The sequence below is a fragment of the Neoarius graeffei genome, chromosome 25 (assembly GCF_027579695.1).
Source record: "Neoarius graeffei isolate fNeoGra1 chromosome 25, fNeoGra1.pri, whole genome shotgun sequence".
NCBI lineage: Eukaryota > Metazoa > Chordata > Actinopteri > Siluriformes > Ariidae > Neoarius > Neoarius graeffei.
Window position 1 is genome coordinate 313,891 of NC_083593.1, and position 27,490 is coordinate 341,380.

General features: G+C 44.5%; 1 protein-coding gene across 10 annotated transcripts in view; it reads right to left on the minus strand.

The window, feature by feature from the left end:
- Positions 1–611: 611 nt before the first annotated feature.
- The window catches only part of ehbp1l1b (EH domain binding protein 1-like 1b), a 37,027-nt gene continuing 10,148 nt past the window's right edge, over positions 612–27,490 (minus strand). For 4 of the 10 annotated variants that reach the window (XM_060908494.1, XM_060908498.1, XM_060908497.1 and 1 more), the window contains 21 exons: positions 27,462–27,490; positions 18,685–18,822; positions 17,410–17,485; positions 15,400–15,960; positions 14,371–14,841; positions 13,660–14,007; positions 13,181–13,480; positions 12,241–13,011; positions 9,526–11,193; positions 8,635–8,854; positions 8,229–8,401; positions 7,894–7,942; positions 7,409–7,780; positions 5,036–5,093; positions 4,841–4,872; positions 4,432–4,552; positions 4,081–4,180; positions 3,882–3,955; positions 3,617–3,731; positions 3,462–3,533; positions 612–2,082 (listed from right to left, as the gene is read on the minus strand). The exon at positions 27,462–27,490 is cut by the window's right edge and continues 133 nt beyond it. In XM_060908494.1, the coding sequence (XP_060764477.1) occupies positions 2,028–2,082; positions 3,462–3,533; positions 3,617–3,731; positions 3,882–3,955; positions 4,081–4,180; positions 4,432–4,552; positions 4,841–4,872; positions 5,036–5,093; positions 7,409–7,780; positions 7,894–7,942; positions 8,229–8,401; positions 8,635–8,854; positions 9,526–11,193; positions 12,241–13,011; positions 13,181–13,480; positions 13,660–14,007; positions 14,371–14,841; positions 15,400–15,960; positions 17,410–17,485; positions 18,685–18,822; positions 27,462–27,490 (5,803 nt within the window). In that variant the 3' untranslated portion in view covers positions 612–2,027. Of the gene's footprint in view, positions 2,083–3,461; positions 3,534–3,616; positions 3,732–3,881; positions 3,956–4,080; positions 4,181–4,431; positions 4,553–4,840; positions 4,873–5,035; positions 5,094–7,408; positions 7,781–7,893; positions 7,943–8,228; positions 8,402–8,634; positions 8,855–9,525; positions 11,194–12,240; positions 13,012–13,180; positions 13,481–13,659; positions 14,008–14,370; positions 14,842–15,399; positions 15,961–17,409; positions 17,486–17,780; positions 18,226–18,684; positions 18,823–27,461 lie in introns of those variants that run through there. The other 6 variants (XM_060908495.1, XM_060908496.1, XM_060908499.1 and 3 more) reach the window with 6 other exon arrangements.

A 27,490-nucleotide genomic window follows, 5' to 3' on the forward strand; every position in this document is an offset into this window, starting at 1 on the left:
AAGTAAAAGCAGAAGTAGAACCAGAAGTAGAAGTAGAAGGCGGAATATGGCGTTTGACCGACACGATGGCGTCTGTCACAATCTGGATCGGCTGTGACGTCACATGCAAGTGCTCCATATGAAGGAAAGGAAACGCAGGACCAAACTAATAAATATGGGCGCTCAGCGAGCACCTCGGTGTGATCAGCTGTTCGTTTAGTGACAGAATGATGGAACTGTCAGTGCACGCTCAAAGGGAAACCTGTAGATGGCAGTAATGCAACACTGTGGATGCCAGCTGCTGTAAAACCCAAAAGAAGAAGGTAAACCTGCGCATGCGCACACGGACTTCCTCTGTCTGCTTGACTGCGCCAAGCGAGCGATTTCATGCACATTATTTGCTTTAATCCCCTCAAATTAAATAACTTCCCAGCAACAGAATGGCCTGATATTTTGAGAGATATTACAGAAATAAACAGATATCACAATGACCACATTTCAGACGGAACTAAATTTCACCAATTTTATGAACTCAAAAGGCCGCCTGGCTTTAATGGATGATGCTATGACTTTACAGAATGTCAGAACAAATCTGAGAAAACACATTAAATAAGTAAAATAATAAAGTCAGATTATTGAAGCAGGATCAAACTTTATTAATTAAAACAGGATAAAAATGGACAGTCATTAACACGGTCATGTGATTCACTTCCTCTTTAATTAAAGGACAGTCCACTGATTGGTCATTAGAGTAACCAATCAGAGTCAAGCTTTACTCTCTGAGCACATCACCCAGAAAATAAAAACTTTTATCAAGATAATATAAAGGGTAGAATTAATATTTAACATGTTTTTTTTTGTTTCTATAAAACAGCAGTGAAATCTATTAAAACAATATTTTACAACACACTCAAATATGCTTTATAATTATCATTACGAAATAAATTTCTTCTCTTAAACTTTAAATTAAAGGAATACTGATGGAAAACAAATGATAGTCAAATCACTACAAAATACAAATATAAATACATTCAAAACACACAAAAACAGTTCAGTATTTGGTAAAATGTCAAAGGTATCAAACGTGAAAGGCACTGCGTGATTAATAACAGCATCAAGCAATACATTCAATAGATTTATAAAGATTAATGTTTTTATGATCAATCAACTTTAACACAAACTGCATTTCACTGACAGAACTCATCCAATAAAAAAAAACTTTTACACTTGAAAAATAATCACAAACATTAGCTTCAGCAGCTGTGTGATAATAATAATAATAATAATAATAATAATAATAATAATAATAATAAAACAAAATTACATTTATTATTATTATTATTATTATTATTATTATTAACACAGTGGGGGAAATAAGTATTTAACACATCAAGAGTTGTTTTATTAAACATGTTTCTAACGTGGCTCTTCACATGAAATGTAAACCAGACATAAAAAAAAAAAATTACATAGGTTAAGAAACCATAATCTTCCAATCCAAAGTTCTGTGCAATCAAGTGGAATTACAGGGAGAAAAAAATAATTGAACTCAGTAAGAAAAAACACCAAACCAGCTCATTGCACTGATTAGTTCTCCTCCCTGTGCGAGATTGAGGCCGTGGGTTCGTACATGTTGGTCGGTTCAGACTTCAACTCTGTGGAAAGGGATGCACCTCTGAACAAAACAATCAATCATCTGTCAGCAAGCTGTAACACAAGAAACAGCTCATGATGCATCGAAGCAAAGCGCTCTCCCAGGACCTTCACTATCAGACTGTAGAGCGGCACAGCAGTGGCACCGGATACCGATGGGTTTCTCCACTCATGCAGGTTCCTACCAGCTCCATCATGGCCTTTAATCTGTCAGTGAAAGGAACATCACTCAATCATCACCTGGGCACACACAGGAGCGCCTCATCAGATTCACTGACTGGACAGTCGGCACATTAGTCAGTAGAGAAGCCCAAGAACTGAAGACCACTTGAAAAGAAGTTGAGAAAGATCTGGAAGCAGCGGGTACAATGGTCACGGAGAAAACAACAGGCAGTTCATTCCACAGCCACAGTCTCCATTCTCTCTCCGCCACCCCAGAAGACTCCTTTACTGAAGAAAAGACACGTTTACAGTTTGCTACAGAACATTTGGAGAAGCCTGTAGATTACTGGAAGAATACAGTGTGCTCAGACAAGACAAAATATCAAACTTTTCAAAGCGCCATGTTTGGGTCTGCATAAAAATATCACACCAACAGTAAAGTTCAGAGGTGGAGCATCATGGTATGGGGCTGGTTCTCTTCTCATGGTACCATCAGAACCCAAATTATCAAAGAGAAAATGAATGGAGTCATGGACTGGAAACCCTGAAGAAGCTGTTGCCATCCACTAGGAAGACAATGATGAGACATGGATGGACTTTCCATCAGAACGATCCAAAACGCATTGCTAAGGAGATGCTCAATTGGTTCCACAGGAAGAAAATAAAGGTGTTGGAACAGCCCAGTCACTCAGCACACTGAAACCCAGAAGAACATCTGAAGGATGAGTTGGAGATCATGACTTCATGTCAAGACTGTTGGTGTAGAAGACGGAGCTAAAATCCCACCTGAACTCCGAGAGATGAATTTCTTCATACAGGAAGCAAACAAATGCTTCACCACCGAGTGTTAAATCCAGTTCAGTTCGTGTGTTCAATACTCCCCCCCCCCATCATTCCACATTTTCATGGATTGGAAAATTACGATTTATTTTTCTGTGGAGGTTTTTTATGTTAATACGAACATCTGCTCAATATTTCATGTGAATAGCTGCACTGGAAATATAGTTAATAGAAAATGCTTGTGTTGAATATTTATTTACCCCACTGTATGAAAATACTAATTATTTACCACAATTATTCGGCCAATTTAGGAAGATGATATTTGTATTTTATTTGTACTGTAACATTCGAACCCCAGCAGAATCCAGCCTTCACCTTTTTTCACTCAGTACAGGATGAAGATTAAAATGAAATGACACTTTAAAGTGCAGCTCCTCATTGTGATGATGACGACGACGATGTCATTGTCAGTGATGTGCTTTGATGTCCGGTTTGACCCATGCCAGACTGTATGATTACACATGGAGTTGCTCTTGAAGGTCAGAGGTCACATCTACATCCAAAAATTCCACATATCTGTGTTTCACACGTCCCCTTCGTCTGCTTCCCCTGAACCTTTGACCGTTTTCAGGCTGTTAGTTGCTCTCTCAGCTCGAGTGTGTAAGATGAGGGATCGAGTGGATATCAGCGTGGAGTTACCCAGAATGCACTGCTGTGTTCTGATATGGTGAAGTTGGAGTGGTGCTGCTGCACTGTGATGAACCGACAGCTCCGATACACAATTCTCCCCACACACACACACACACACACACACACACACACACACACACACACACACACGCGTTGGAGAGTGTGTGAGGATGCTGTGTCTCTACTGCAGTACACACTTCTCCTTGTTGCTGTACTTCAGGCGTCTGAGCTCTAAACCTCTCTCCAGCCGAGCGTCCTCCTCCAGCGCCCTGCACAGTTTACAAAAATTCAAATATAATGAAAACACTGTAGCACACAAACCATCTGTAGCATGAGTGTGCGTGTGTCTCACCTTCTCTCCTTGGTGTCCATGTCTCTGACTAACTCATCACGCTGATTGACCAAAGAGACGAGTTCCTGCAGGAGAAGCGCTTCACGACGCTGATGAGCTTCACTCTTCTGCCAGTCTGACACACACACACACACACACACACACACACACACACACACACACACACACACACACACACACACACACACAGTAAAGTTAAATGTGGACACCACATGTCAGGTACATTAGTTTCAGAGCATGTCTTGAGCAAACCCATGTGTTTTACCTTCAACAGCCATCATGGCTCTGAGCTCTCGGGTCAGCAGTTCAAACCTCCTCTCCAAGTCCTGTTCCTCGTGCCTGCGCACACACACACACACACACACACACACACACACACACACACACACACACCAAGTAATCAAGCAATCAACAGTAATGTGCGTGGTGTGTGCGTTTGTGTGCGCGCGTGTGTATGCCCTTACAGACTCTCAAGGTAGTCCTGCCTCCTGATCAAAGCGTTCTTTTTATTGACCAGTGTGAACCACTCCTGTATCAGCTTCTCCTCGTGCTCCTCATCACTGCCTACACACACACACACACACACACACACACACACACACACACACACACTACTGTAGCAGTGTTTTATTCTCTGAAGCAGCTCTTCAGCACCCCCTGTTTGTCCTGTGAGTTAACACATTTTTACTACAGTTCTGAATTTACTGTCTCACCTCTCACCTGTCTCACTGTGTCCCACCTGTCTCACTGTGTCCCACCTGTCTCACTGTGTCCCACCTGTCTCACTGTGTCCCACCTGTCTCACTGTGTCCCACCTGTCTCCATGATGCGTCTCAGTCTGCGCTCTACCACTGCTGCTCGGGTGTCGATGTGTTTTTGCTCGAGCTCCAGAGCCTTCATCTCATTCACCACATACTGACTGGTGTCCTGCAGACACTGACCCACACACACACACACACACACACACACACACACACAATCAACAGAGAAAGAGACAGAGAAGGAGTGGGACAGAGAGACACATACAGAGGGAGAGAAAGAGACAGAACGAGAAATACAGTGACAAATACAAACAAGACACAAAACAGGAAAAAAAGAGACAAACAGGTTCGATTTAGTGAAAAATACATGGACAGTGTGAGGAATTGAGAGTGAGACAGAGTGAGAGAGAGAGAGACACAGTGAGACAGTGTGAGAATGAGACAGTGTGAGTGTGTAACTGACCGTCGGTTCCTCATCTGCAGTTTCAGGTGATTCTATAAACAGAAAGTTCCAAAACATCACACTGATGAATGATTCAGTTGGGATGTGGCTGTGTCCCAAACACTGCGGTTAATCACTAATTAGTGTTCTTACTGAAATGGAACACAACAGGAAGTGAGTTTATTATTCTGTAATGAGTTGCAATGTCAGAGTTACCTGTGTGCGTCATGTTTCCATCTGCTGCTGGATGTTTCTCCTCACTTTTACTCGCCTCCTGAAGACAAAAAAATTAAATCCTGCTTTGCAACATTTCTACACAGGGACACTACATTTAATAATATACAGTTAGGTCCATAAATATTTGGACAGAGACAACATTTTTCTAATTTTGGTTCTGTACATTACCACAATGAATTTTGAACAAAACAACTTAGATGCAGTTGAAGTTCAGACTTTCAGCTTTAATTCAGTGGGTTGAACAAAATGATTGCATAAAAATGTGAGGAACTAAAGCATTTTTTAAACACAATCCCTTCATTTCAGGGGCTCAAAAGTAATTGGACAAATTAAATAATTGTAAATAAAATGTTCATTTCTAATACTTGGTTGAAAACCCTTTGTTGGCAATGACTGCCTGAAGTCTTGAACTCATGGACATCACCAGACGCTGCGTTTCCTCCTTTTTAATGCTCTGCCAGGCCTTTACTGCAGCGGTTTTCAGTTGCTGTTTGTTTGTGGGCCTTTCTGTCTGAAGTTTAGTCTTTAACAAGTGAAACGCATGCTTAATTGGGTTGAGATCAGGTGACTGACTTGGCCATTCAAGAATATTCCACTTCTTTGCTTTAATAAACCCCTGGGTTGCTTTGGCTTTATGTTTTGGGTCATTGTCCATCTGTATTATGAAACGCCGACCAATCAGTTTGGCTGGATTTGAGCACACAGTATGTCTCTGAATACCTCAGAATTCATCCGGCTGCTTCTGTCCTGTGTCACATCATCAATAAACACTAGTGACCCAGTGCCACTGGCAGCCATGCATGCCCAAGCCATCACACTGCCTCCGCCGTGTTTTACAGATGATGTGGTATGCTTTGGATCATGAGCTGTACCACGCCTTCGCCATACTTTTTTCTTTCCATCATTCTGGTAGAGGTTGATCTTGGTTTCATCTGTCCAAAGAATGTTCTTCCAGAACTGTGCTGGCTTTTTTAGATGTTTTTTAGCAAAGTCCAATCTAGCCTTTTTATTCTTGAGGCTTATGAGTGGCTTGCACCGTGCAGTGAACCCTCTGTATTTACTTTCATGCAGTCTTCTCTTTATGGTAGATTTGGATATTGATACGCCTACCTCCTGGAGAGTGTTGTTCACTTGGTTGGCTGTTGTGAAGGGGTTTCTCTTCACCATGGAAATTATTCTGCGATCATCCACCACTGTTGTCGTCTGTGGGCGTCCAGGTCTTTTTGCATTGATGAGTTCACCAGTGCTTTCTTTCTTTCTTTCTTTCTTTCTTTCTTTCTTTCTTTCTCAGGATGTACCAAACTGTAGATTTTGCCACTCCTAATATCGTAGCAATTTCTCGGATGGGTTTTTTCTGTTTTCACAGCTGAATGATGGCTTGTTTCACCTGCATGGAGAGCTCCTTTGACCGCATGTTTTCTTCACAGCAAAATCTTCCAAATGCAAGCACCACACCTCAAATCAACTCCAGGCCTTTTATCTGCTTAATTGAGAATTACATAACGAAGGAATTGCCCACACCTGCCCATGAAATAGCCTTTGAGTCAATTGTCCAATTACTTTTGGTCCCTTTAAAAACAGGGTGGCACATGTTAAGGAGCTGAAACTCCTAAACCCTTCATCCAATTTTAACGTGGATACCCTCAAATGAAAGCTGAAAGTCTGGACTTTATGTCCATGTCCATTATATAATTATAACCTGAATGTTTCAGTAAACAGGTAAAAAAACAAAATTTGTGTCAGTGTCCAAATATATATGCACCTAAATCTCATCTCATCTCATCTCATTATCTGTAGCCGCTTTATCCTGTTCTACAGGGTCGCAGGCGAGCTGGATCCTATCCCAGCTGACTACGGGCAAAAGGCGGGGTTCACCCTGGACAAGTCGCCAGGTCATCACAGGGCTGACACATAGACACAGACAACCATTCACACTCACATTCACACCTACGCTCAATTTAGAGTCACCAGTTAACCTAACCTGCATGTCTTTGGACTGTGGGGGAAACCGGAGCACCCGGAGGAAACCCACGCAGACACGGGGAGAACATGCAAACTCCACACAGAAAGGCCCTCGCCGGCCACGGGGCTCGAACCCGGACCTTCTTGCTGTGAGGCGACAGCACTAACCACTACACCACCGTGCCGCCCAGGTGATTGATATTCATCAATATTTACACGCAAGTATGATGAAAATCAGCACGTCTGAAACTTTTGAAAATCTGATGGAAACTTTTTGTTTGGTTTCGTTTACACAAATGTTTAAACACAGCTTTACTAAAAATTGAGAAATGAGGCCAGTGGCATCGAACGGCACCATTTTGTTCGTGAATATATAATCACTGTTCTCACCTCACTGTGTTCTCTGTCCTCCTGCTGTTTGTGCCGCGGTGGTGCTACTGGAGTCTGCACTCCTCCATCCATCCTCGTCTCATCCCCCTTTTCTGCTCGTTTGGTCCGGGGTGGGGGGATCAGAGCCCCGTTGGTTGCTCCCTCTCCCCCCTGTGTGTCCACGCTGTTGGTTTGGTCTGGCTGGGAGATGGCATAGCTGGACTCATTGCTGTTCTTCTCTAACTGTAGCACACTGAGGTTCTGACCTGAGAAGTGCGATCGGATCTGACTCAGGTACGTCATCACCATGAGCCGATCCGGAACCGACAGCAGAACCAGATCAGAAGGGTCCAACAGCCGGGAGATCCCCAACTCTGAGAACCCATCAAAAGCCTGACACACAGTACAGACAGCAGACAGACACCATGAGGGGTCAAAGAGCACTACACTACAGACAGACAGACAGACAGACAGACAGACAGACAGACAGACAGATGTTTACTCACCCTCTTGTTATTCAGCTTTATATCTTGAGGTTCCAGGGCATCAAAGTCACTGAAAAAGTCAGAGGTTAACACAGCTGAATGTTTTATGCAGATGTGTGTTGAGGTGTGTCCTGTATGTTTAGGTTCAGGTCTGTTCCAGTGTGTTCAGGTGTGGCCAGGCGTGAGTCTACGTTAAGGCCTTTTCAGATACATTCAAATGTCCACGTGTGTCGAGGTGTGTAGAGCCCTGTTGAGTCGTGCTGAGGTGTGTTATGATGTGTAAAACTGTGTAGAGGTGTGTTATGATGTGTAAAACTGTGTAGAGGTGTGTTGAGTTGGTGTGTTGAGTGACTGACATCTTGTCTGGGTGGAAGTGATGCAGGATGGCGCAGAAGGCCAGGCCGTTCCTCCAGGATGTGCTGAAGTTCGTCACCTTCACGCCTCTGTAGTCCTGGGTGACTTCCTGACACCACTGCAACAATGACTGACTGCTGCTCACTAGGGCGGGGCTCGGGAGGGGAGACACCACCTACAGACAGACACACAGACAGATGGACAGACAGACAGGGAGATAGACAGAGAGACCTGAACATTTCAGAAAGTACTAAGTTGGCTAACACAGGCATCCTGAAGCTGCCTTCCAGACTTTATCTAGGAAGCACAATAATGCTGCCTCCTTAGGGCGCCTCCTCCTCCTGAACGGAACACAATGGGGCACTAGATTGTTCCACCAGATAATAGATTATTCGTCACATTCTTAACCTGTTCAGGTGTTGACATGTCATGTCTGACTTCCTGTAGAGTGACTGCTGGAGGGATGTTTTTCTTCTTGCTGTGAGGCAAGACAGCCGGCGATGCCTTCACCGATTCCTCACATGCAGAGGTTCGGACCTCGTTCTCCGTCACGGCACTTTCACTTTCCACCTTTAACACAGATCCCGAGGCTCCTAAATGAGAGGAATCTTCACCAAGGAACTTGCACCTGTAACACAACCGGAGAGCATTTTACTTCCCCATCCTCACACACACACACACACACACACACACACCATTATACCACAGCAGAGTTGAATGCTCAAATCTAATTGGTCAGAAGGTGTGAATTAATTCTGAAGAACAGTACAGGTAGTTCCGGCTGGAACATGAACAGCAGGTTTAGATTAATGTGCTCGCTCTAATGCATTATTGTTTCTATAGTAACAGCTCAGACACAGGGATGTGTACAGCGGACGCTCCACATAACCTACCACCAATAATAAACAGAATTTTAAAATGTGTTAACAAAATAATTCTTATAATTGTTGATGTTCTGAAATTTTTATTAGGAGATGATGTGTATGGAAGTCGTCTCAGTTATCAGGGCTTTGGGACGGTTAAAGTTTCCCAACTCAGGAAAGTTCTGAGGACAGACGAGTTTACACTTTCCAGTTTCTTGGCAAAATAACAAGCTATGGGTTTTGTTTTTTTTGGGGGGGTGAGGGAAATACTGTTTCTCTCAGCTCTTACACAATTTGTCTCTCTGATGTTCCACAACATTAAATTTAACTATAAACTGTTAAAATGTGTTAAAAACAGCTTTGAACAAATTAGTGAATACTGATTAATTCTCTTGAAGTTATATTTATTTAATGCAGCTGTTCTTATTCCACTTACAGATCATCGGAGACTGGAGCAGGTTTCAACGTTCCTATCTGAACCTCATCAAGCTCGCTCTCAGCGCTAACTCTGTCGGCTGGAACATTTTCTTGTTCTAAAGTTTCATTGGAAGCTTTTCCATTTACTGCCTCTTTTCTCTCATCCTCTAACTCCATGGCCCGCTCGTTTTGGCTTTTACACATCTCTGTTCCATCAGTGTGAAGCTCAGCAGCATCTACAGTGGGTTCTACAGAGGTCACTGCCATCCGAAGGTCATTTGTCACAATGACCTCTGAAGCAGGAAGTTCATTCTGTTCTGGTGATGTAGCGCAGACTCTGTCCTGAAGTGGAGGTGTTGGAGGAAGATCAAAGTCAGACTTGGAAGGGACAAGATGCTTCCTGGGCCGAGAAACCGGAACCGGATCAGACGATGGTGATGTGTCAGTGTCCTCTGCCATTTGGTGAATCTTCTCCAGCAGGAAACTCTCCTCGGACACAGCAGAAGGTTCTTCAGTAGTTTTAGTAAGAGAGTCAGGTGATTCTTCATGCTGAAGTGAAAGCACAGGCTGTGGTACCACTGAGCTACCTGGAGAAATGTTTTTATGTGATCCAACTTTGACATCATCTAACTGTTCTTTCTCTGTTCCTACAGATCTACTGACATCTGGCTGTTCCATCACTGTTCCTAAAGGTCTCTGAATGTCATCGACCTGGTTTTTAGCTGCTCTTTTGGCATCATCTGGCTGATCGTTTCGTAATGAACACACGTTAGTATCATCTGGGGTTTTTTTAGTATCTCCTAAAGATCTTTTGACCTTCTTTTGCTCTTCTTTCACTGTTCCTAAAGATTTTTGGCCATCATCATCTGGCTGTTCCTTTGCAATTCCTGAAGATCGTTGAGCATCCTCTAGTTTTTCTTTCACGCTTCCTAAAAATTTACTGGTGCTTTCTCGTCCTTTTGGTCTTTTGACATAATCTTGCTGATCTTTTGCTGTTCTTAAACATGTGTTAGCATCACCTTGTTGATCTTTAGCTTTTACATCATCTGGCTGTTCTGTATCTGCTTCTAATGATCTCTTGATGCCTTCTCCCAGTTCTTTAGCCATTTCTAAAGATCTACTGCCATCATCTGTCTGATCCTTAGATGTTCCTAAAGGTCTACTGACATGATCTGGTTTATCTTTGGCTGGATCTAAGGCTTGTTTAATTTGATTTGGCTGATCTTTTCCTGTTCCTAAAGGTTCTTTGACTTCAACTGGCTTTTTCTTATCTGTTTCTAAAGATGGCTTGATATCACTTGACTGATATGTTACTGTTTTGCTCTTTAAGAGATCTGATGCTGGGACTTCAATGAGATGTTCGTTCCATGCTTGAGGTACAGCGAGTTCAGCCTGTGTGTTGACTTTGTTATTGCACTCTGATGGAGGAATCGTACTTTCCCTCATCGGTTCCTCATTCTGACTTCCACTTCCTTCATTTGTGTTGTGCTGTGGTAGAACAATAGCTGTGGAACCAGACGGAACATTCTGCTCAACTTCCTGCACTGAAGCTCCTTTCTGACTTGTTTCATGAGGTTTTGCATCTTTTGCAACTTGTGGAGGATTTTTTTCCTCAGCTTGAGTTTTCTGTAACCCTGATACAGGCTTTGTGTTGATGATCTCGTTCGATGCTGGTGATTCTGTCGCTCTGTGAGAAATGAGACACCAGTGAGGAATGCCATCACAAACATGGCATCTCCTATGCACTCATTATAAACATGCAGCATGCAGACACAAGCACTTCTCAGCTTTAAGAACCTACACATTTTTATTCTGATCTTTTACTCTGTAGCGCAGAATAACTGCTTTCATTCAACAATGTGCTGATTAACCAAAATAACCAGAGTTATTGTCCATGAGCGCTACATTTAGGGGATCAAAAGCAAAATCTCAACTCAATCTATCATGGATGGTGTTTTGATGCTCTACCAGAAAGTTCACTTCCTGTCCCCCCCCCCCCCCCCAACATCTACAGTCAGCAAAATGAAGATTACTGTGATTTAGGTCACATGACCGACTTCTGCTTTTCAGCCCAGAGAAACTCCATACTTACATTAGCATTTTGTTGGATGTCAGTGTCATAAAAAACTGCATCTACTGGGTTTTATGGCGTCTGATCGGATATGAGAAAGTATGAAAGTATGTCGATTCACATTAGCTCATTAATGAGTGATGCAGGCGTGGTACTACCAACACCATGTTTCTAAACTGTGTTGTACTTATGGCATTGGGCAACAACAGAAGTTCAGACTCTTCAAATTCAGTTTCAAAATCAATCTGCAACCACTGAGCGGCCAAAATCACTGCAATTCCAGGTCATAAAGTCAGACACCAGCAGCCATGATGTTCTCAGCAGAAAACTGAAAGTGCAATACACACCTCAATAGTTCTGCATCTTCCCAAGTTCACAGATTATTTTACAGGACAAGTGTACAAACATGCAGTTTATTTTCAATCACACCACAAGAAGCAGTTTTGAAGCATATTCCACTGCAGCAACGTAGAAATGAAGCTCTAATTCTTTTGCATAACAGCAAACTTCAGACACTCGCCATCAACAATACGAAACGCCAATCTGCCACAACTGGACAAGCAAAAACTGGTGTAACTTCAGTTCAAGAAAGCTGTAGACTGGTGTGTCTTAAAACTTCAATTTACCAACATGAAGCCACTAAACACTGCCTCATGCACTTACCCTTCATCCATATAGAGCTCAGCAAGCCACACGGTCCCTACATCCTCTTGCCCCTTTTCAAACTCCAGCTCCTCCTCTCCAGGTTCAGACAATAACAACGGACTCATGTATGTCTCCTTCTTCTGGAGATCTGGTTTAAGTTCTCCAGGTTGCTCATTAACATTCTTTAAGTGTTCTTCACTTCCTTTGTCATCAGAATTGGCTCCTTTTAGAAGTGGAACATCCTCAGTGGAGTAAAGACCCGGTGCATTATTATTATTTTCTGGACTTGTATTAGTTTCTGGAGTTGGAGATGATTTTCTGGACTTCTCAATAATCAGTTCTGAGCTCTCAGTTGCTTTAGGTTGTTGTTCATTTTTCCAGGTTTGGCCTCCTACACTTGAGGATTTCTCTTTGCTTATCTTTACCTTGCGTACCATTCTGTTACCGAGGCCTGTTTCAGCTTCTGGTTTGTTTTTTATAGACTCTGCTTCTCTTTCTATCTCTGAGGCAGCCAACCTCAAGCAATCCACAAGGCTCCGTCCTGAAAGCTCTGAACCCAATGTCACATGACTTGCTTCCTCACAGGAAGTTTGAGTGGAAATGCCTTCTTTAATCACTGGGGCCTTGTAATGTTCCACTGTAACTTCTTTTGTAGCTTTGATCAGGTTTGTATCACAAAAGGGCTCCGGTGGAAGGATTTCAAACTCTTGGTTGCCACATTCTGTGTCTTCAGGATTGTCAGATTCTGTAGGATTCGGCTGCATCAGCATGGACGTCACCGTCTCATAACTGGAGAACAAGCAAGTTCAGAGAAAATGGAAATCACCATAAGAAACAAAGTGGATGTCAGACATGAACTAATAGACCTTACACGCATTCCATACTCTCATGGAAATACTCCAATATCTTATGATCCAAGCAGATGCAGGAGAGTTCCTCCATTTTCTCTCACACTTACCCTTTATAGAAAGCACCAATTATCCCTTTCATGAGGCCTGAAGGGTCTGAACACGTCTCTTCCTTCTCAGAAACAAAGCCCTGATCCTCAGGAGGTGATGGTTCTTCCTCTGAAACTTTATTTCCATCATTTGGCTTCTGAATTTTCCTCATGGGTTCATCTTCATCAAGCTTTTCCGTCGACTCCTTCCGTGACTCTGTGCTAAAACCGACGATTCTAGGATTAATCTCTTCATCTTGTTGGTTCAGAAAGTTTTCCATTTCCTCCTGCTTCTTGCTGTCAACCATCCATCCAATATGGCTGCCATGGTGTGGCGTGACGGGGAAAATAAAGAGGTGTGTTTGGTGAAATTTGCTTTTTTCTCCATTTGAAAAGTTCAATGGTATTAAAACACTTCTGAAACAGAGTAGATGTTAAACTCATGCAAGTCCTAAAAACTCAGGAACACACTGCATGCAGCAGAGACGTCTCCATCTTACCCTCCCTCCAGATTCACCCGTTCTGTGTCCGTTTCACCTGGACGTATTCCCTCCTTCCAGTTCGTCGTTCCTTTGTTCTCCAAACTCGCCCACAGTGGACCCTCATGAATGACTTCTGAATCTGCATCTGTTCTGTCCACATTGCTAATATTTTGCATTGTGTCATTAACAGTTAACAGAGAAGCTAATGCTAATGTTGGAGGAGGAGGTGCTGATGGTATCAGAGATGTTGCATCACATTCCAGCTTCTCCTCAATAATCACAGCTTTTAGTTTATGTACTGTTGACTGGAATTCTCCCGAGTTGAGCTCCTGCACGTCTCGGGCACAGTCAGAGGTTTTATCTCCACTGTGAGACAGAAACACAGTGATGATGTTGGTTTCGGTCCAAAACGCACACTTACCTGGTGGTAAACATTCCACTCGTGAGTTAATGTGAATGTTATAACAACACACACTGTACACTCAGGGCCTGAAGTGCTCGCGGTTTGTACAGTTTTATTCTGCACTAAAACCAAAGTGAATGTGAAATTCAGATCCATTTCCTTTTTGTTCTGCACCTCATCACGGACAGAACGTCTGACCCACAGCACCAGAATCTCACACTGGTCTCTGATAGTGTGTTTGGTTAAAAACAAAATCACAGCCCAGACACAGTAATAACACACACACACACACACACACACACACACACACACACACAGACTCTCACCCCGCTGTTCTTGCCTCCACTCGTGTGAAAATGTCCACATTATTCTCTCCGTCTCCACGTGTGGGGTTTCTGAGTGTCTCCTCGCTGACATCCAGCGCGTCTCTCTGACCCCTCCCTCTCTCTAACGCTGCCCACAGAGGGGTCTCACTCTGACCACCGGGGGGCTCAGGAGCATGCGTGTCTGTGATGTTTGCTTCTGTGGTGTGTGTGTCTGTGACATGTGTGTCCATGGCTTGTGTGTCCTCAGTGTGTGTCTCTGCAGAGTGTGTGTCCTCAGTGTGTGTCTCTGCAGAGTGTGTGTCCTCAGTGTGTGTCTCTGCAGAGTGTGTGTCCTCAGTGTGTGTCTCTGCAGAGTGTGTGTCCTCAGTGTGTGTCTCTGCAGAGTGTGTGTCCTCAGTGGTGTGTGTTTCAGCTTCTGTGATTTGGAGGTCAGTGATGATTTTGAGTCGATTTGTAGAGATTTTACTGAAGCTACAAAACAGAGAGAGAGAGAGAGAGAGAGAGAGAGAGAGAATTAGAGTACATACATGAACAGACAGACAGACAGACGGACAGAGAGACAGTAAGGTGCTGAAGTGAAAAACGGGATGCAAACGCCACAATCAGATCTAATTTCACATCACTGTTGCCATGGAAACCATAGATTATCTTTTGACTTCAGTCTATGCGTGTGTGTGTGTGTGTGTGTGTGTGTGTGTACTACTGAGGACCAAATGTCCCCACAAGGATAGTAAACTCTGACGATTTTGACAGTATGAGGACATATGGACCGTCCCCACAGGGAAACTGCTGTGTTTTATAAGAAAAATTAAAAAATTAAAAAGAGCCACAAAGGTCCCATTTCACGACTGAGGTTAGGTTTAAACCCCTCCCTCAAACTCCACCCCACTCACAAGCCCACCCCTCATAATAACCCTGTTCCCTTCAACAAACTCCACCTACACACAAACTCTGCCCCTTTACACATGCCCCACCCACAAACACTTCACACACACACACACACACACGTGTGTGTTTTATGATACTTACCTGCCATCCCTCACAGCAGTGTGATCTCGGTCCGCCTGTTCCTCATCCTCGCGCTCGGCCCTCAGCAGTGAGATGATGATGTTGTCTGTAATTGTCACTTTGTCCTCATCAGACCAGTTCTGATCAGTTTCACTCACAGGTTCCTGCTTCGGTTCCACATGTTCAGGTGACTCCTCGTGATCCTCTGTGATGAAGAGCGTGACTGGAGTCGGGACAGGAACCCCTTTACCACACACTGTCTCAGTGGCTGAAAGTTTGTCTGGAGAAAGTGGACTTTTCTTCTTCTCATCTCCACCTGCAAGTCCTTTAAGAGGTGGAGACGTCACACACACGGTGTTAAAGTCCTCGTCTGTAAAGTCTGGCTCCTCCTCTGCAAGAGGCGGACGCTCTGCCCACCACATGCCCCCCAATTGTCTCTCTGGGACAGATGACAGAGAGGGAGACACAGACCCAGATACAGAGAAAGGCCATGGAGGAGGGAGAGTCTCAACGTCCACCACATCCTCCGATACAGGAAGTCCAGAAGACTTTCTTGCTTTCAGCTCACACTCTGACCCCAGACTGAAGGACAGAGACAGGGGTCAGAGGTCAAAGGACAAAGTGTGTGAAAAATGCATACCATGCAGTTTTAGCATGCTGGAACTGAAGAATGTGTGAGTAGGTGTGAGACAGAGGGACTGCGCTTTGGTGTTCTGTCTGTGCAGACAGTCAGAGGGACAGACAGAGGGACCTGTTCCTCAGGTTGACATCCAGCAATTTATCCATAAATAAAGGACAAGTTTCACACTTTTAAGGACAGAAAAGTAAAAAAAGAGGAGTGGAGCCGTCTGTCTCAGTCAAACTGGAACAAACCATTCATAAAGACGGGGGGATCTGATCTAATCTGATCTGATCATCCTTCTAGGAGGCTCCAACATCTTTATATATCAGTTCATGCATTCATACATAAACTACAGTCAGGTGATCTTAATGACCTGTGTGCGTGTGGCTTCAGATTGGAAACGTGTTTCTCATGACATAGACATGAAGAGGAGCAGTGACTTCATGCTCTCAGAATGCTAATGACATTAGCATCGCAGGAGAACCGCCGCAGTGGGTCTTGTATGTAAATTTAGACCACAGACACTAAAGCTGATCCTCATCATCTGCTCTACACACACACACACACACACACACACACACAAAATTCCACCCAGCTGTTAGTAACTGTGGAACTTTGGACATCCTCCAGCCTCGAAACTCAGGATGAAACACCATGAAGCTGGAGTGAAGTGAAAGAACACGGAGAGGGAAAGCTGAATCAGTGAGAGGAGAAACCGAAAGAGGGCAAATGATTCTTTCCAGGTGAACTGGAATGAACGTCCTCCTGCCCTGTGTGTACAACATCCTGGGTACAGAAGAGCGTTCGTTTCCGGAGCTGGATGTTCAAGCTTCAGTCACAAAGTCTGCTCAGGAGGCTGTGTTTCAATAACACAGTGAAGTGTGCACTTAGAAGTGTGGGAGTGAGAGAACAGGGAGGAGAGTAAGGTGGAAGGAACTCGTTCAGTCAGTGTGAAGCTCACAAGTGTGTGTGTGTGTGTGTGTGTGTGTGTGAGTGTGTGAGAGAGAGAGAGAGAGAGGAAAAACAGAAGTGTGTGTGTGTTCTCCATAACCAGATCAGTGTGTCAGATAAAACACCGTCCTCATTTAATTGACCACCGCTGTACCAGGTTTCGGTTTCAGATGGCTGTTCCATCAGCTGATCAATCAGCAGCACACACACTCACCATGATCACACTTCCTACATGCCTGTGTTTTCTTTCTTGGCTGATCTCAGTGTAAATGCTCACCCCTGTACCACACACACTCTGGACATGCGTCTGAACGTTAGTGCGTGTGGGATTAGTTAGCAGTGCGACTCAGGGCTCTCTTCACAATAATAACCGTCAAACATCTGAGCTGAGGAAGTGATTGAGTACAGCACACTACACACAGTACAGTGAAACACAGCTGAGAATCCGAGCCACACACCTCTGTTTATCAGCTCGATGTGCAGGAACGGACTGAGAGACAGCCTCGCCGCTCTGAGCCTCGGCCTCTGACGAGTCTGAGAAGAGGAAAAACATGAGACAAGATGAGGGGGACATCTGCAGAGTGAGAGGTCAGGGTCAGAGGTCATGCGGTTCCTGCTCTCTCACTCTGACGAAGATCTCGAGCTGAAGGAGTTTCTCTCTCCATCAATAAATAAACAAACATGAGGCATCAATCTTTCATGATATATTTCTCTTATTATATTATTTCACTGGTATAATAACATTTAATAAAATTGTGGATTATGTTGAGATTAGAATTGGATTAGAATTGCAGAACAGAAGGTGAGTGGTGTTTATCAGTTTAAATACCTGAGAGTGAAGCAGGAGGCCGAGGAGCGACAGAGAGAGAGGACACGAGAGAAGAACGAGTGGAAGGAGTAGAGGAAACAGAAGAAGTGAAAAAGGCAGAAAGAGGTGAAGAGCGAGTGGACGGGGCAGATTTCAGAGCATGGTCCAGGTGTGGGGGGGTCACTGGGGCAGTTTGGGGGGTAACAGGGGTGTCTGAGAAAGCAGCAGGGGCAGAAACAGGTTCACAGAAGGCATCAAGATCAGGGCTGATGAGCAAAGGCACAGGGGTCATGGGGTCACGGCCCACTGAGCTCAATTTTTCCAAACACGAGGGAACTGCAGAAGGTGGAAACAGAGAGGAGAGACAGAGAGAAGGAGAGATGGAGAGAAGGAAAGAGAGATGGAGAGAGACAGACGGAGAGATGGGGAGAAGGAGAAAGAGAGACAAAGACGGAGAAGAGGAGAGAGAGATGGAGAGAAAGAGACGGAGATGAAAGAAGATTTTAATCATCAGAAGATGTGAGCAGTGAAGCAGCAGCACACAGCTCAGAGAGAAGCACAGATCAATTAAAACAGAAACAGCAAATAAATCCACTAATCACACAGACATTAAATCAATCAATAAACCGAGAACACACTCTGTAAGACCTCAGAAAAACTTATGTACAGTTTTATCTCCAGGTTGAAGTATAAACTCCCATTTGAAATTAGTGATAAAATGCTTCTAATGACTGCCTTGCTGTCTCTGTGTGTGTATGCGCGTGTGTGTGTGTATGCGTGTGTGTGTGTGTATGCGTGTGTGTGTATGCGTGTGTGTATGTGCGTGTGTGTGTGTGTATATATGCGTGTGTGTGTATGCGTGTGTGTGTGTATATGTGTGTGTGTGTGTGTGTGCGCGCGTGTGTGTGGTGAGTTGTGTCTGTACCTGGCACTGAGCTGGACGAAGGTGTGAGAGTGTGAAAGAGAGACAGAGACAAATGTTGTGGTGAGGAGATGGGGACAGGAGATGGTGAGACGTGATCCTGCACGAGTTTGGTCTTAAAAACAGAAACCTGAGGAGTTTCTAAGATCAATACAGAGAGAGAGAGAGAGAGAGATTTTATGTCCCCTTTATTCAATCACTGAAGACAGCTCTACTTCAGAAACAATATATAAAATCACTAAAATAATGTGCAAATAATTTAACAAGTTAATAAATATATACTGTTTCTAAAAGATCCTAAAAAGGGACAAACACTCAAATATAAAAGACAGCTAGATAAAACAATAAAACCAAGATAAAAACAAAAAGATAAAAACAATTTTGTACATTTCCATAAATAGTAAGACAAAATAAAAAACTAAAAACTATAAGAACAGTAAGTCATAAGAATTAGAATCATTACCAACCATTAAAAATTAAAAATCAGCTGAGCATCATTTATCCGACAAAGGACATCAGATATTCCCCGTATTGCACAAAACTTTTCAGCATCATTAATCAAACCATAATAAGAATATTTGAGCTTCAGCCGTGCTCCCAACATCCCCCTCACCACGCCCACCACATCTGTTGGACCAGCCACAAGGTTATTATTTTTTCTGGTTTTCCAGATAGCCATTTTTGCCAAGCCTGATAAAAAAATTCAATAAACAAACTTTTCCCTTCTTGGTGACACTATATTTAGGCCCTCCTATAAACATTTCGTGTGAGAACTCCTCCCCTAGGGACCTGAACCACACCTTCAACAGTCTAAACAAGTCCTCTACCCGACTGCAGTTCAGGAACAGGTGCTCTACCTCTTCGTCTCGACCACAGAAGGAACACTCCCTCACTACTGCTGGATTCAGGTGTGCCACGTGTCTGTTTGTAGCTATGGCTTTGCGGCTCACTCTCCACTGTAGATCGGCAGTTCGCTTCTCTGTGGGGGGGTTTGTAGAGGGCTCACCAGCGTCCTTTCATAAAGAAGTCTAGGCCAAACAAACCTGACCACCCCGAGGCCTTCGGCCCTCTCAGTGCTGCCTGGTGTGTCACTTTTACACAAATAGTGTAGATTGCCTTCTTGGAGAGGCTCCTGAAGCTCCCCAGAACTGGAGTTTGAAAAGAGAGGAGCATGTCCCCATCCTCTTCTTGTGGTTGTTCCACAGCTGCTGGAACAGTGAAGGGTGGGCAATCATTGTTGTGCTTGCTCATCTCTGCGTCAGGTCTCCTTGAGGTTCCTCCACAGCCCTCAGGCAGCGCCTCTTGGAGCTCACTGATGAATTTTTCTACTAGGCGAGGGGACTGTAAGCCAGTGACATGTTGTATGAAGGCTGCTGATTTCCACCCATCGCCCTCTCTCAGCTGAGCCAGTGTCGTGCACCCGCTCCTCCACAGAGAAGCCTGTACGCTTGTGGTGTTCAGCAGTCTTGATGAGATCCATGGATTGTACAACAGAGGTTTTCTGAGGATCCACTTCTCTGGCTGAGAGAGGCTCCTGTGAACCGTAAACACCTGCTGCCGTGTTCACAGTGTCGACTGGTAGAAGTTGGGGAGGCTCCCCAACTCCATCTGCTGTGTGTTCAACAGGAGCGGCTGCTGGGTGTAGCCAAGGCCCTCCACTTTCCTCAGGAATGTGCTCGCTGTGTTTTTCCATACTGCATCTTCGTTGTATAGCAGCTTCTGCGCTGCCTGTAGCCGGAAAGTGGAGATCCGGCTGTGCATGCCGATCAGGCCCCGTCCCCCTTCTTGTACCAGTAGATAGAGCGCTGGTGCCCTAGTCCAGTGTTGGCCCGACCTGAAAAAATTCACCAGTCTCCTCTGCATTTCACATATGAGATCCGCAGGTGGTTCCAAGACACCAAGTTTGTGCCACAGGGTGGAGGCAGCCAGGTTGTTTGTCACTAAGACCTTCCCCCTGTAGGACAACTGAGACGATACCCAATTCCATTTTGACAGCTTGGCAACCACCTTCTCCAGCATGCCCTCCCAGTTCTTTTTCTTAAAATCTTCTGTCCCTAAAAACACACCCAGGAACTTCATCCCATCCTTTCCCCACTGTAAGCCTCCTGGTAATCGTGGTGGTCCAGTGTTCTCCCACCCACCTATGAGGAGTCCCTCACTCTTTCCCCAGTTGACTTTGGCTGAGGACGCACTCTCATATATTGCCAGACTGGTATACAGGGAGTGCAGAATTATTAGGCAAGTTGTATTTTTGAGGATTAGTTTTATTATTGAAAAACAACTATGTTCTTGATGAACCCAAAAGACTCATAAATATCAAAGCTGAGTATTTTTGGAAGTTGGAGTAGGGCTTTCTTAGTTTTAGCTATCTTAGGAGGATATCTGTGTGTGCAGGTGACTATAACTGTGCATAATTATTAGGCAACTTAACAAAAAACAAACATATACCCATTTCACTCATTTATTTTCACCAGGGAAACCAATATAACAACATTCACTAATATACATTGCTGGCATTCAAAAACAAACAAAAAAAACAAATCAGTGACTAATATAGCCGCCTTTCTTTACAAGGACACTCAAAAGCCTGCCATCCATGGATTCGGTCAGTGTTTTGATCTGTTTGCGATCAACATTGCGTGCAGCAGCAACCACAGCCTCCCAGACACTGTTCAGAGATGTGTACTGTTTCCCCTCCTTGTAGATCTCACATTTGATGAGGGACCACAGGTTTTCTATGGGGTTCAGATCAGGTGAACAAGGAGGCCACGTCATTAATCTTTCTTCCTTTAGACCCTTTCTGGCCAGCCATGCTGTGGAGTACTTGGATGCGTGTGATGGAGCATTGTCCTGCATGAAAATCATGTTTTTCTTGAAGGATGCTGACTTCTTCCTGTACCACTGCTTGAAGAAGGTGTCTTCCAAAAACTGACAATAGGACTGGGAGTTGAGCTTGATGCCATCCTCAACCCGAAAAGGTCCCACAAGCTCATCTTTGATGATACCAGCCCATACCAGTACCCCACCTCCACCTTGCTGGCGTCTGAGTCGGACTGGAGCTCTCTGCCCTTTGCTGATCCAGCCACGAGCCCATCCATCTGGCCCATCAAGACTCACTCTCATTTCATCTGTCCATAAGACCTTAGAAAAATCAGTCTTGTGATACTTCTTGGCCCAGTCTTGACGTTTCATCTTGTGTGTCTTGTTCAGTGGTGGTCGTTTTTCAGCCTTTGTTACCTTGGCCGTGTCCCTGAGTATTGCACACCTTGTGCTTTTTGACACTCCAGTGATGTTGCAGCTCTGAAATATGGCAAAACTGGTGGCGAGTGGCATCTTGGCAGCTTCACGCTTGACTTTCCTCAGTTCACGGGCAGTTAGTTTGCGCCTTTTTTTTTCAACGCGCTTCTTGAGACCCTGTTGACTATTTTGAATGAAGCGCTTGATTGTTCGATGGTCACGCTTCAAAAGCTGGGCAATTTTAAGAGTGCTCCATCCCTTTGCAATATATGTCACTATTTTTGACTTTTCTGAGTCCGTCAAATCCCTCTTCTGACCCATTTTGCCAAAGGAAAGGAAGTTGCCTAATAATTTTGCACACCTGATATAGGGTGTTGATGTCATTAGACCACACCCCTTTTCATTACAGAGATGCACATCACCTGGTATGCTTAATTGGTAGGAGGCTTTCAAGCCTATGCAGCTTGTAGTAGGCCAACATGCATAGAGAGGGTAATGTGGTCAACATACTCATTTGCCTAATAATTCTGCACTCCCTGTAAAGTCCTACTACATCTTCCTGCTTCGTAATAAAAACTGTAACATCATCTCGCTGATCCTTATGAACCAGAGTGCTTAAAAAAAAAAAACTTTCAGTCTATTTGCCAGACACTGCTAAAATCTTATAGTCCAGGCAGAGAAGGGAAACAGGCCGCCAGTTCTTGAGTGAGCCCAGATCTCCTTTCTTTGGCAGCAGTGACAGAGCAGCACTCCGGCTGCTACTAGGCAGTAGCCTCTTCGTCTCACAGTCCTTCATCACGTTGTGATAGTCCTCCCCCAGCACTCCCCAGAAGCGCTTGTAGAACTCAGCCGGCAGTCCGTCTATTCCAGGCGCACGTCCTGCTGATTGCTGCCGAACAGCTTGTGTAAGTTCCCTGAATGTGATGTTGGTGTCCAGGGTCTCCTTCTGCCTTGGGCTGAGTTCTGGTAGTTCCTGAAGAAGCTGGGCTGTGCTCTCTTCATCACCGTTACCAGCTGCGTAGAGCTCGGAGTAGAAGGCCACTGCCAGCTTCCCCATTTCAGCGGGGTCCGTTGTCAGGGACCCATCAGGTCGACAAAGATGTAGCATTTGTCTCTGTTGTGCCGCCTTCTGCTCAAGTTTGAAAAAGAAAGCACTGGGGGCGTCCATGTCTGTCACTGCAGCCATTCTGGCTCTCACCAGAGCCCCCTTCACCCGTTCCCGAAGAAAGAAACTCAAGTCTTGCTTCTTTTCCTGCAGCGCCCTGCTCACCTCCGGAGTATTAAAAAATGTTCTGTTTCTGGTCCACCGGCCGGGTGAGTGCCGTTGAAATATTTTTTTTTTACGCCGGTTTTTCGACATTTTTTCGGGTTCGTAAATCTAAAATCGAACTTGACATTTCCGCATTCCCAGAGCTTTCCACTAAGGCTCATACTAGCCAGCCATGACAAATAAGTAGCCAGCCAGGGGAGTAAACACACAAACTCCTGTGCACGCAGTTCCCAGGATTAAATGTATTTTCCACAGACCATTTATTTATTCACTTTACTCAAATACAAAGTAAAATGGCAGTAAATCTTCTTTCTTTTCTTGCGTATTGCATCATGAGGCGTTCCTGGCTTGTAAATCTCTTATTTTCGGTGCGTGACACATTCACGCAGCTGAGCATGCTGTGAATTAACAACGACAACGGTCTGCAGTGGGGCGACACAATTACACACTCAGCCAACATTTCTCCATTTGTGTATGAAAATACACTCCAACCACTCAGTTTGGGTTCATTTACAACCAACGGTGTCTTTTGATGCCAGCACGGAATTGAACGAGAGAAGACTGGTTTACCGGAGACAAAATAAGCGTCATCTCTGCTTCTGTTCCCTCCGACACACTACTGCCTCCGCCGAGTGCGCGCACACACACACACCGCATGTCGGGGCCGCGGATGAGTTACTCTCCCCTGATCAACGAAGTCGGCGGGGAATTTGTGGTTATTATCAGTACAAACAGCACGAATCACAACTTAAATGAGTGCGGTTCAGTTTGACATTGTCAGTCCATTAGATAAACATTTAATTTTATTAAAATCGAAAATTAATATTTAGAGCCTGTGGGCTACAAAAATAATAGTCATTAAAGTAGCCGGCTGGACTTAATTGTGTAGTCGGCTGTATGGCGGCAGCCGGCGCTTGTGGAAAGCCCTGTCGAATCAGCTCTGCGCATGCGCCGTGCGGCACAAAAAAATGTCCGCCACCATGAAGGAAGGAGATCCGGAGTTTTCAAACATTTGCTTAAGTGTGAAATCGCAAAATGGTATTCTAGCGAACAACAAAATAGTAAAGATTCAGAAAAACAAATCATTCAGTGATCATTTTAATAGTGTAATTTCATCCGAACTCGGCCTAACGCTCGATTTAGAACTACAAAAAGTCCGTGTGTTGGACATTTTAAGTACCTTTGTAAAAGTTTTGCAAATGTTGCAGTCAGCGTTTAAAATGCTAACTTAAAGTTTTTGTACAAGTTTCAGTTGATTAAACTGTCATTTTATTAAATGTGTCTGCTTTTGGAATAAAAAAGTACTGAAAGAAAAAGCAAACACAGCATTGCGATTACTTATCCATCCATATAAAAAAAAAAAACTCCCTCCCGACTGAAAATTTTTTTGCTCACCCGGTGGACAGGAAACGGATTTTTTTTTAAGGATGGCCTAAGTTGCTTTCAAAGTACAAAATCTCCTTCTCCAGCCTCTTAACAGTTGCTTTTATGTTTGCAGTAGCACATGCAGTATCTCATCTCATCTCATTATCTCTTTATCCTTCTACAGGGTCGCAGGCGAGCTGGATCCTATCCCAGCTGACTACGGGCGAAAGGCGGGGTTCACCCTGGACAAGTCGCCAGGTCATCACAGGGCTGACACATAGACACAGACAACCATTCACACTCACATTCACACCTACGCTCAATTTAGAGTCACCAGTTAACCTAACCTGCATGTCTTTGGACTGTGGGGGAAACCGGAGCACCCGGAGGAAACCCACGCGGACACGGGGAGAACATGCAAACTCCACACAGAAAGGCCCTCGCCGGCCCCGGGGCTCGAACCCGGACCTTCTTGCTGTGAGGCGACAGCGCGAACCACTACACCACTGTGCTGCCCCGTATCGAGAAACAGTTTTACATTAAAATGCCAATAATAATGTGGGTGTGGTAGTTTAATCATGTTTATGTCAACAGTTGTCATGTGATGATCCGTAAAACCATTGGGGAATATAAAAGCATTGATTATTCTATTATTATATGAACTGCTCACATATATTCTGTCTCGTCTAGCAGCAGAAAAAAACACCATCAGACACCTTCACCCATGTGTACTGTCTTGATTTTACATTTCTGCTTCTCTATACATTTACTAAACTAGCCTTTTTTATGAGGTTGTGAAGCAGCTGACTAGACTGGGGATGCGGCTCCTCCCCATTTCTGTCTAAAATAAAATCAGGAGTGCAGTTCCAGTCCCCCCATTACCATAAAACAATCTTTACCGCACTGTTGCAGCGTGGTGTCTATCTTTCCTAAAACACTCGAGCGCTCTGGGCCGCTATCAGGTGCGTAAACATATTTATAAAAAGAAACAAGGTGCCCTGAATTTCAGCTTCAACAACTAAACCCCTCCCCTTTACGAGCTCGGTTACTGAGATCGCTGCGACATTAATATTTCTTGCGAAGAGAATTGCTGCTCCTGCACTAGTGTTCGATCCATGACTTAAAATATGGTTCCCTTCCCTCCAAACACCCGACTCCACCTCATTAGTGCTGTCAGAATGCGTCTCTTGTAAGAATATAACCTCAACTTTTTAATTCGTAAGTATTCTGCTAGTACAGCTCTTTTATCACTTTCTCTAGCCCCGTTAATATTTAGAGACCCTAAACAGAAAGACTGCATTAGGAAATGAGAAAAAGGGCAGGATCAGCAGTAACAGAGAGGAAAACAGGAGGATAGACTTCACCACGTGACTTTATCACTTTTCCCCCGAGTGACGGGGGTCTTGCCCCTCCGCAATCTTGCCAACATTTCCTTAAGTCTGAATCTCTTTTTCCTGCACAGTACATCATAACCGACTGTCCGCTGTAACATAACCACTGACACAATAAACTTATCCAAATCAGAGAAGTAATCACTCGCCTCTACTGTTTTCCCAAATGTTTGATCTAAAAGCGTGTTAATTTCCTCTGGAGAGTCGAGCTGTTCATCCATCGCCTGCGAGCCCAGATCAGACAGGCTGGAGATCTCAGACAGAGCATCCTCATTCCCCGTCACCTCATCACCCCCTTCTTCTGCCGGTGGCTCTCCGGTGTTCAGTGCAGTGATGTCTGTGACAGGTGGGTCAGTAACGGGCTCTGGAGTGATGGTCTCTGCCCCGCTATCTGACCCCAGATCAGTGCCTTCCCCATCATTCAGCACCGCAGGGTTCTGATCCACTGACTGCCTCCGTTAGAGGATCAGTTTCTGTTTTGTTTTTATCCGCCGTGTTTCCCACTGAAACGTTACAGTCACTGATTTTTTGTCCCGCTGGTTCTTCCACAGCCGGGACGCTCGAGTCAGAAATCTCCATTTGTTTCTTTGGGTCCCTTTTGGACCACAACCGAACCATCGCTGGTCCCTTCGCCCTCATCGGCCTGAGCTTTATGAGGACATGCAAACTTTTTATGGCCGATATCGCCGCATTCAAAACACCGCATGCTCCCCGTAGTCGCATACAGATTTGTTTCCGTGTAAACCATGAAAAGAAACATCTAATGCTGGAGACTCGGGGAACATGAAGACCTGCCACTGAAAAGACAGCACATGTTTCAGGGCCTCGTTCTTACAGCCCAGTGGAATCATTTTACTTGTGCTGGAGAATTTCCCGAACCTTGAGAGCTCGCGCTCGATGTCACTGTTCGGGATAAAAGGGGGAACATTAGAGATGGCGACTTTAACTGTGGACGAAACTCGTGGCGTAATTTGCACAAACGCTTCATTTATCCACACCCCGGTCTCAACAAGACGATTCATCAAACATTCCTCCTTAAAAATATCACCACTGCTTTATTCATCCGAGACACCGAAGCGATATTTTCATATCCGACCTGTTTACCGACTGCGAGCAGCACATCCTCCACACTCGATCCCGCTTCAGGGACACACCTGATTCTGTGGCGGAGTGAAAGGGAAGGGCCACACCCAACCGGGTGAGACGCCATTCCTACACCCCGCCACGTCACCACTTTCCTCCGAACAAATCTAAATCAACAATTTACACAAATTCTTAGATAACGCTAAACTGAAAGTTATTTTAATGCTTAAAGCAAGAAATAAAGTATGAAAAAAGAACGGGATAAACCCCAAACAATCACGCTCTCACCGTGAATCCTCACACACTCACTCACTCACACACACTCCCAGCATGCAACAGAGAGAGACAGACAGAGAGAGACAGACAGACAGAGAGAGAGAGACAGACAGACAGAGATTTGGTGTGAGAGTATTATTATTATTACTATTTCTCACCTCTCTCAGGGTCAGCAGCAGCAGCAGTT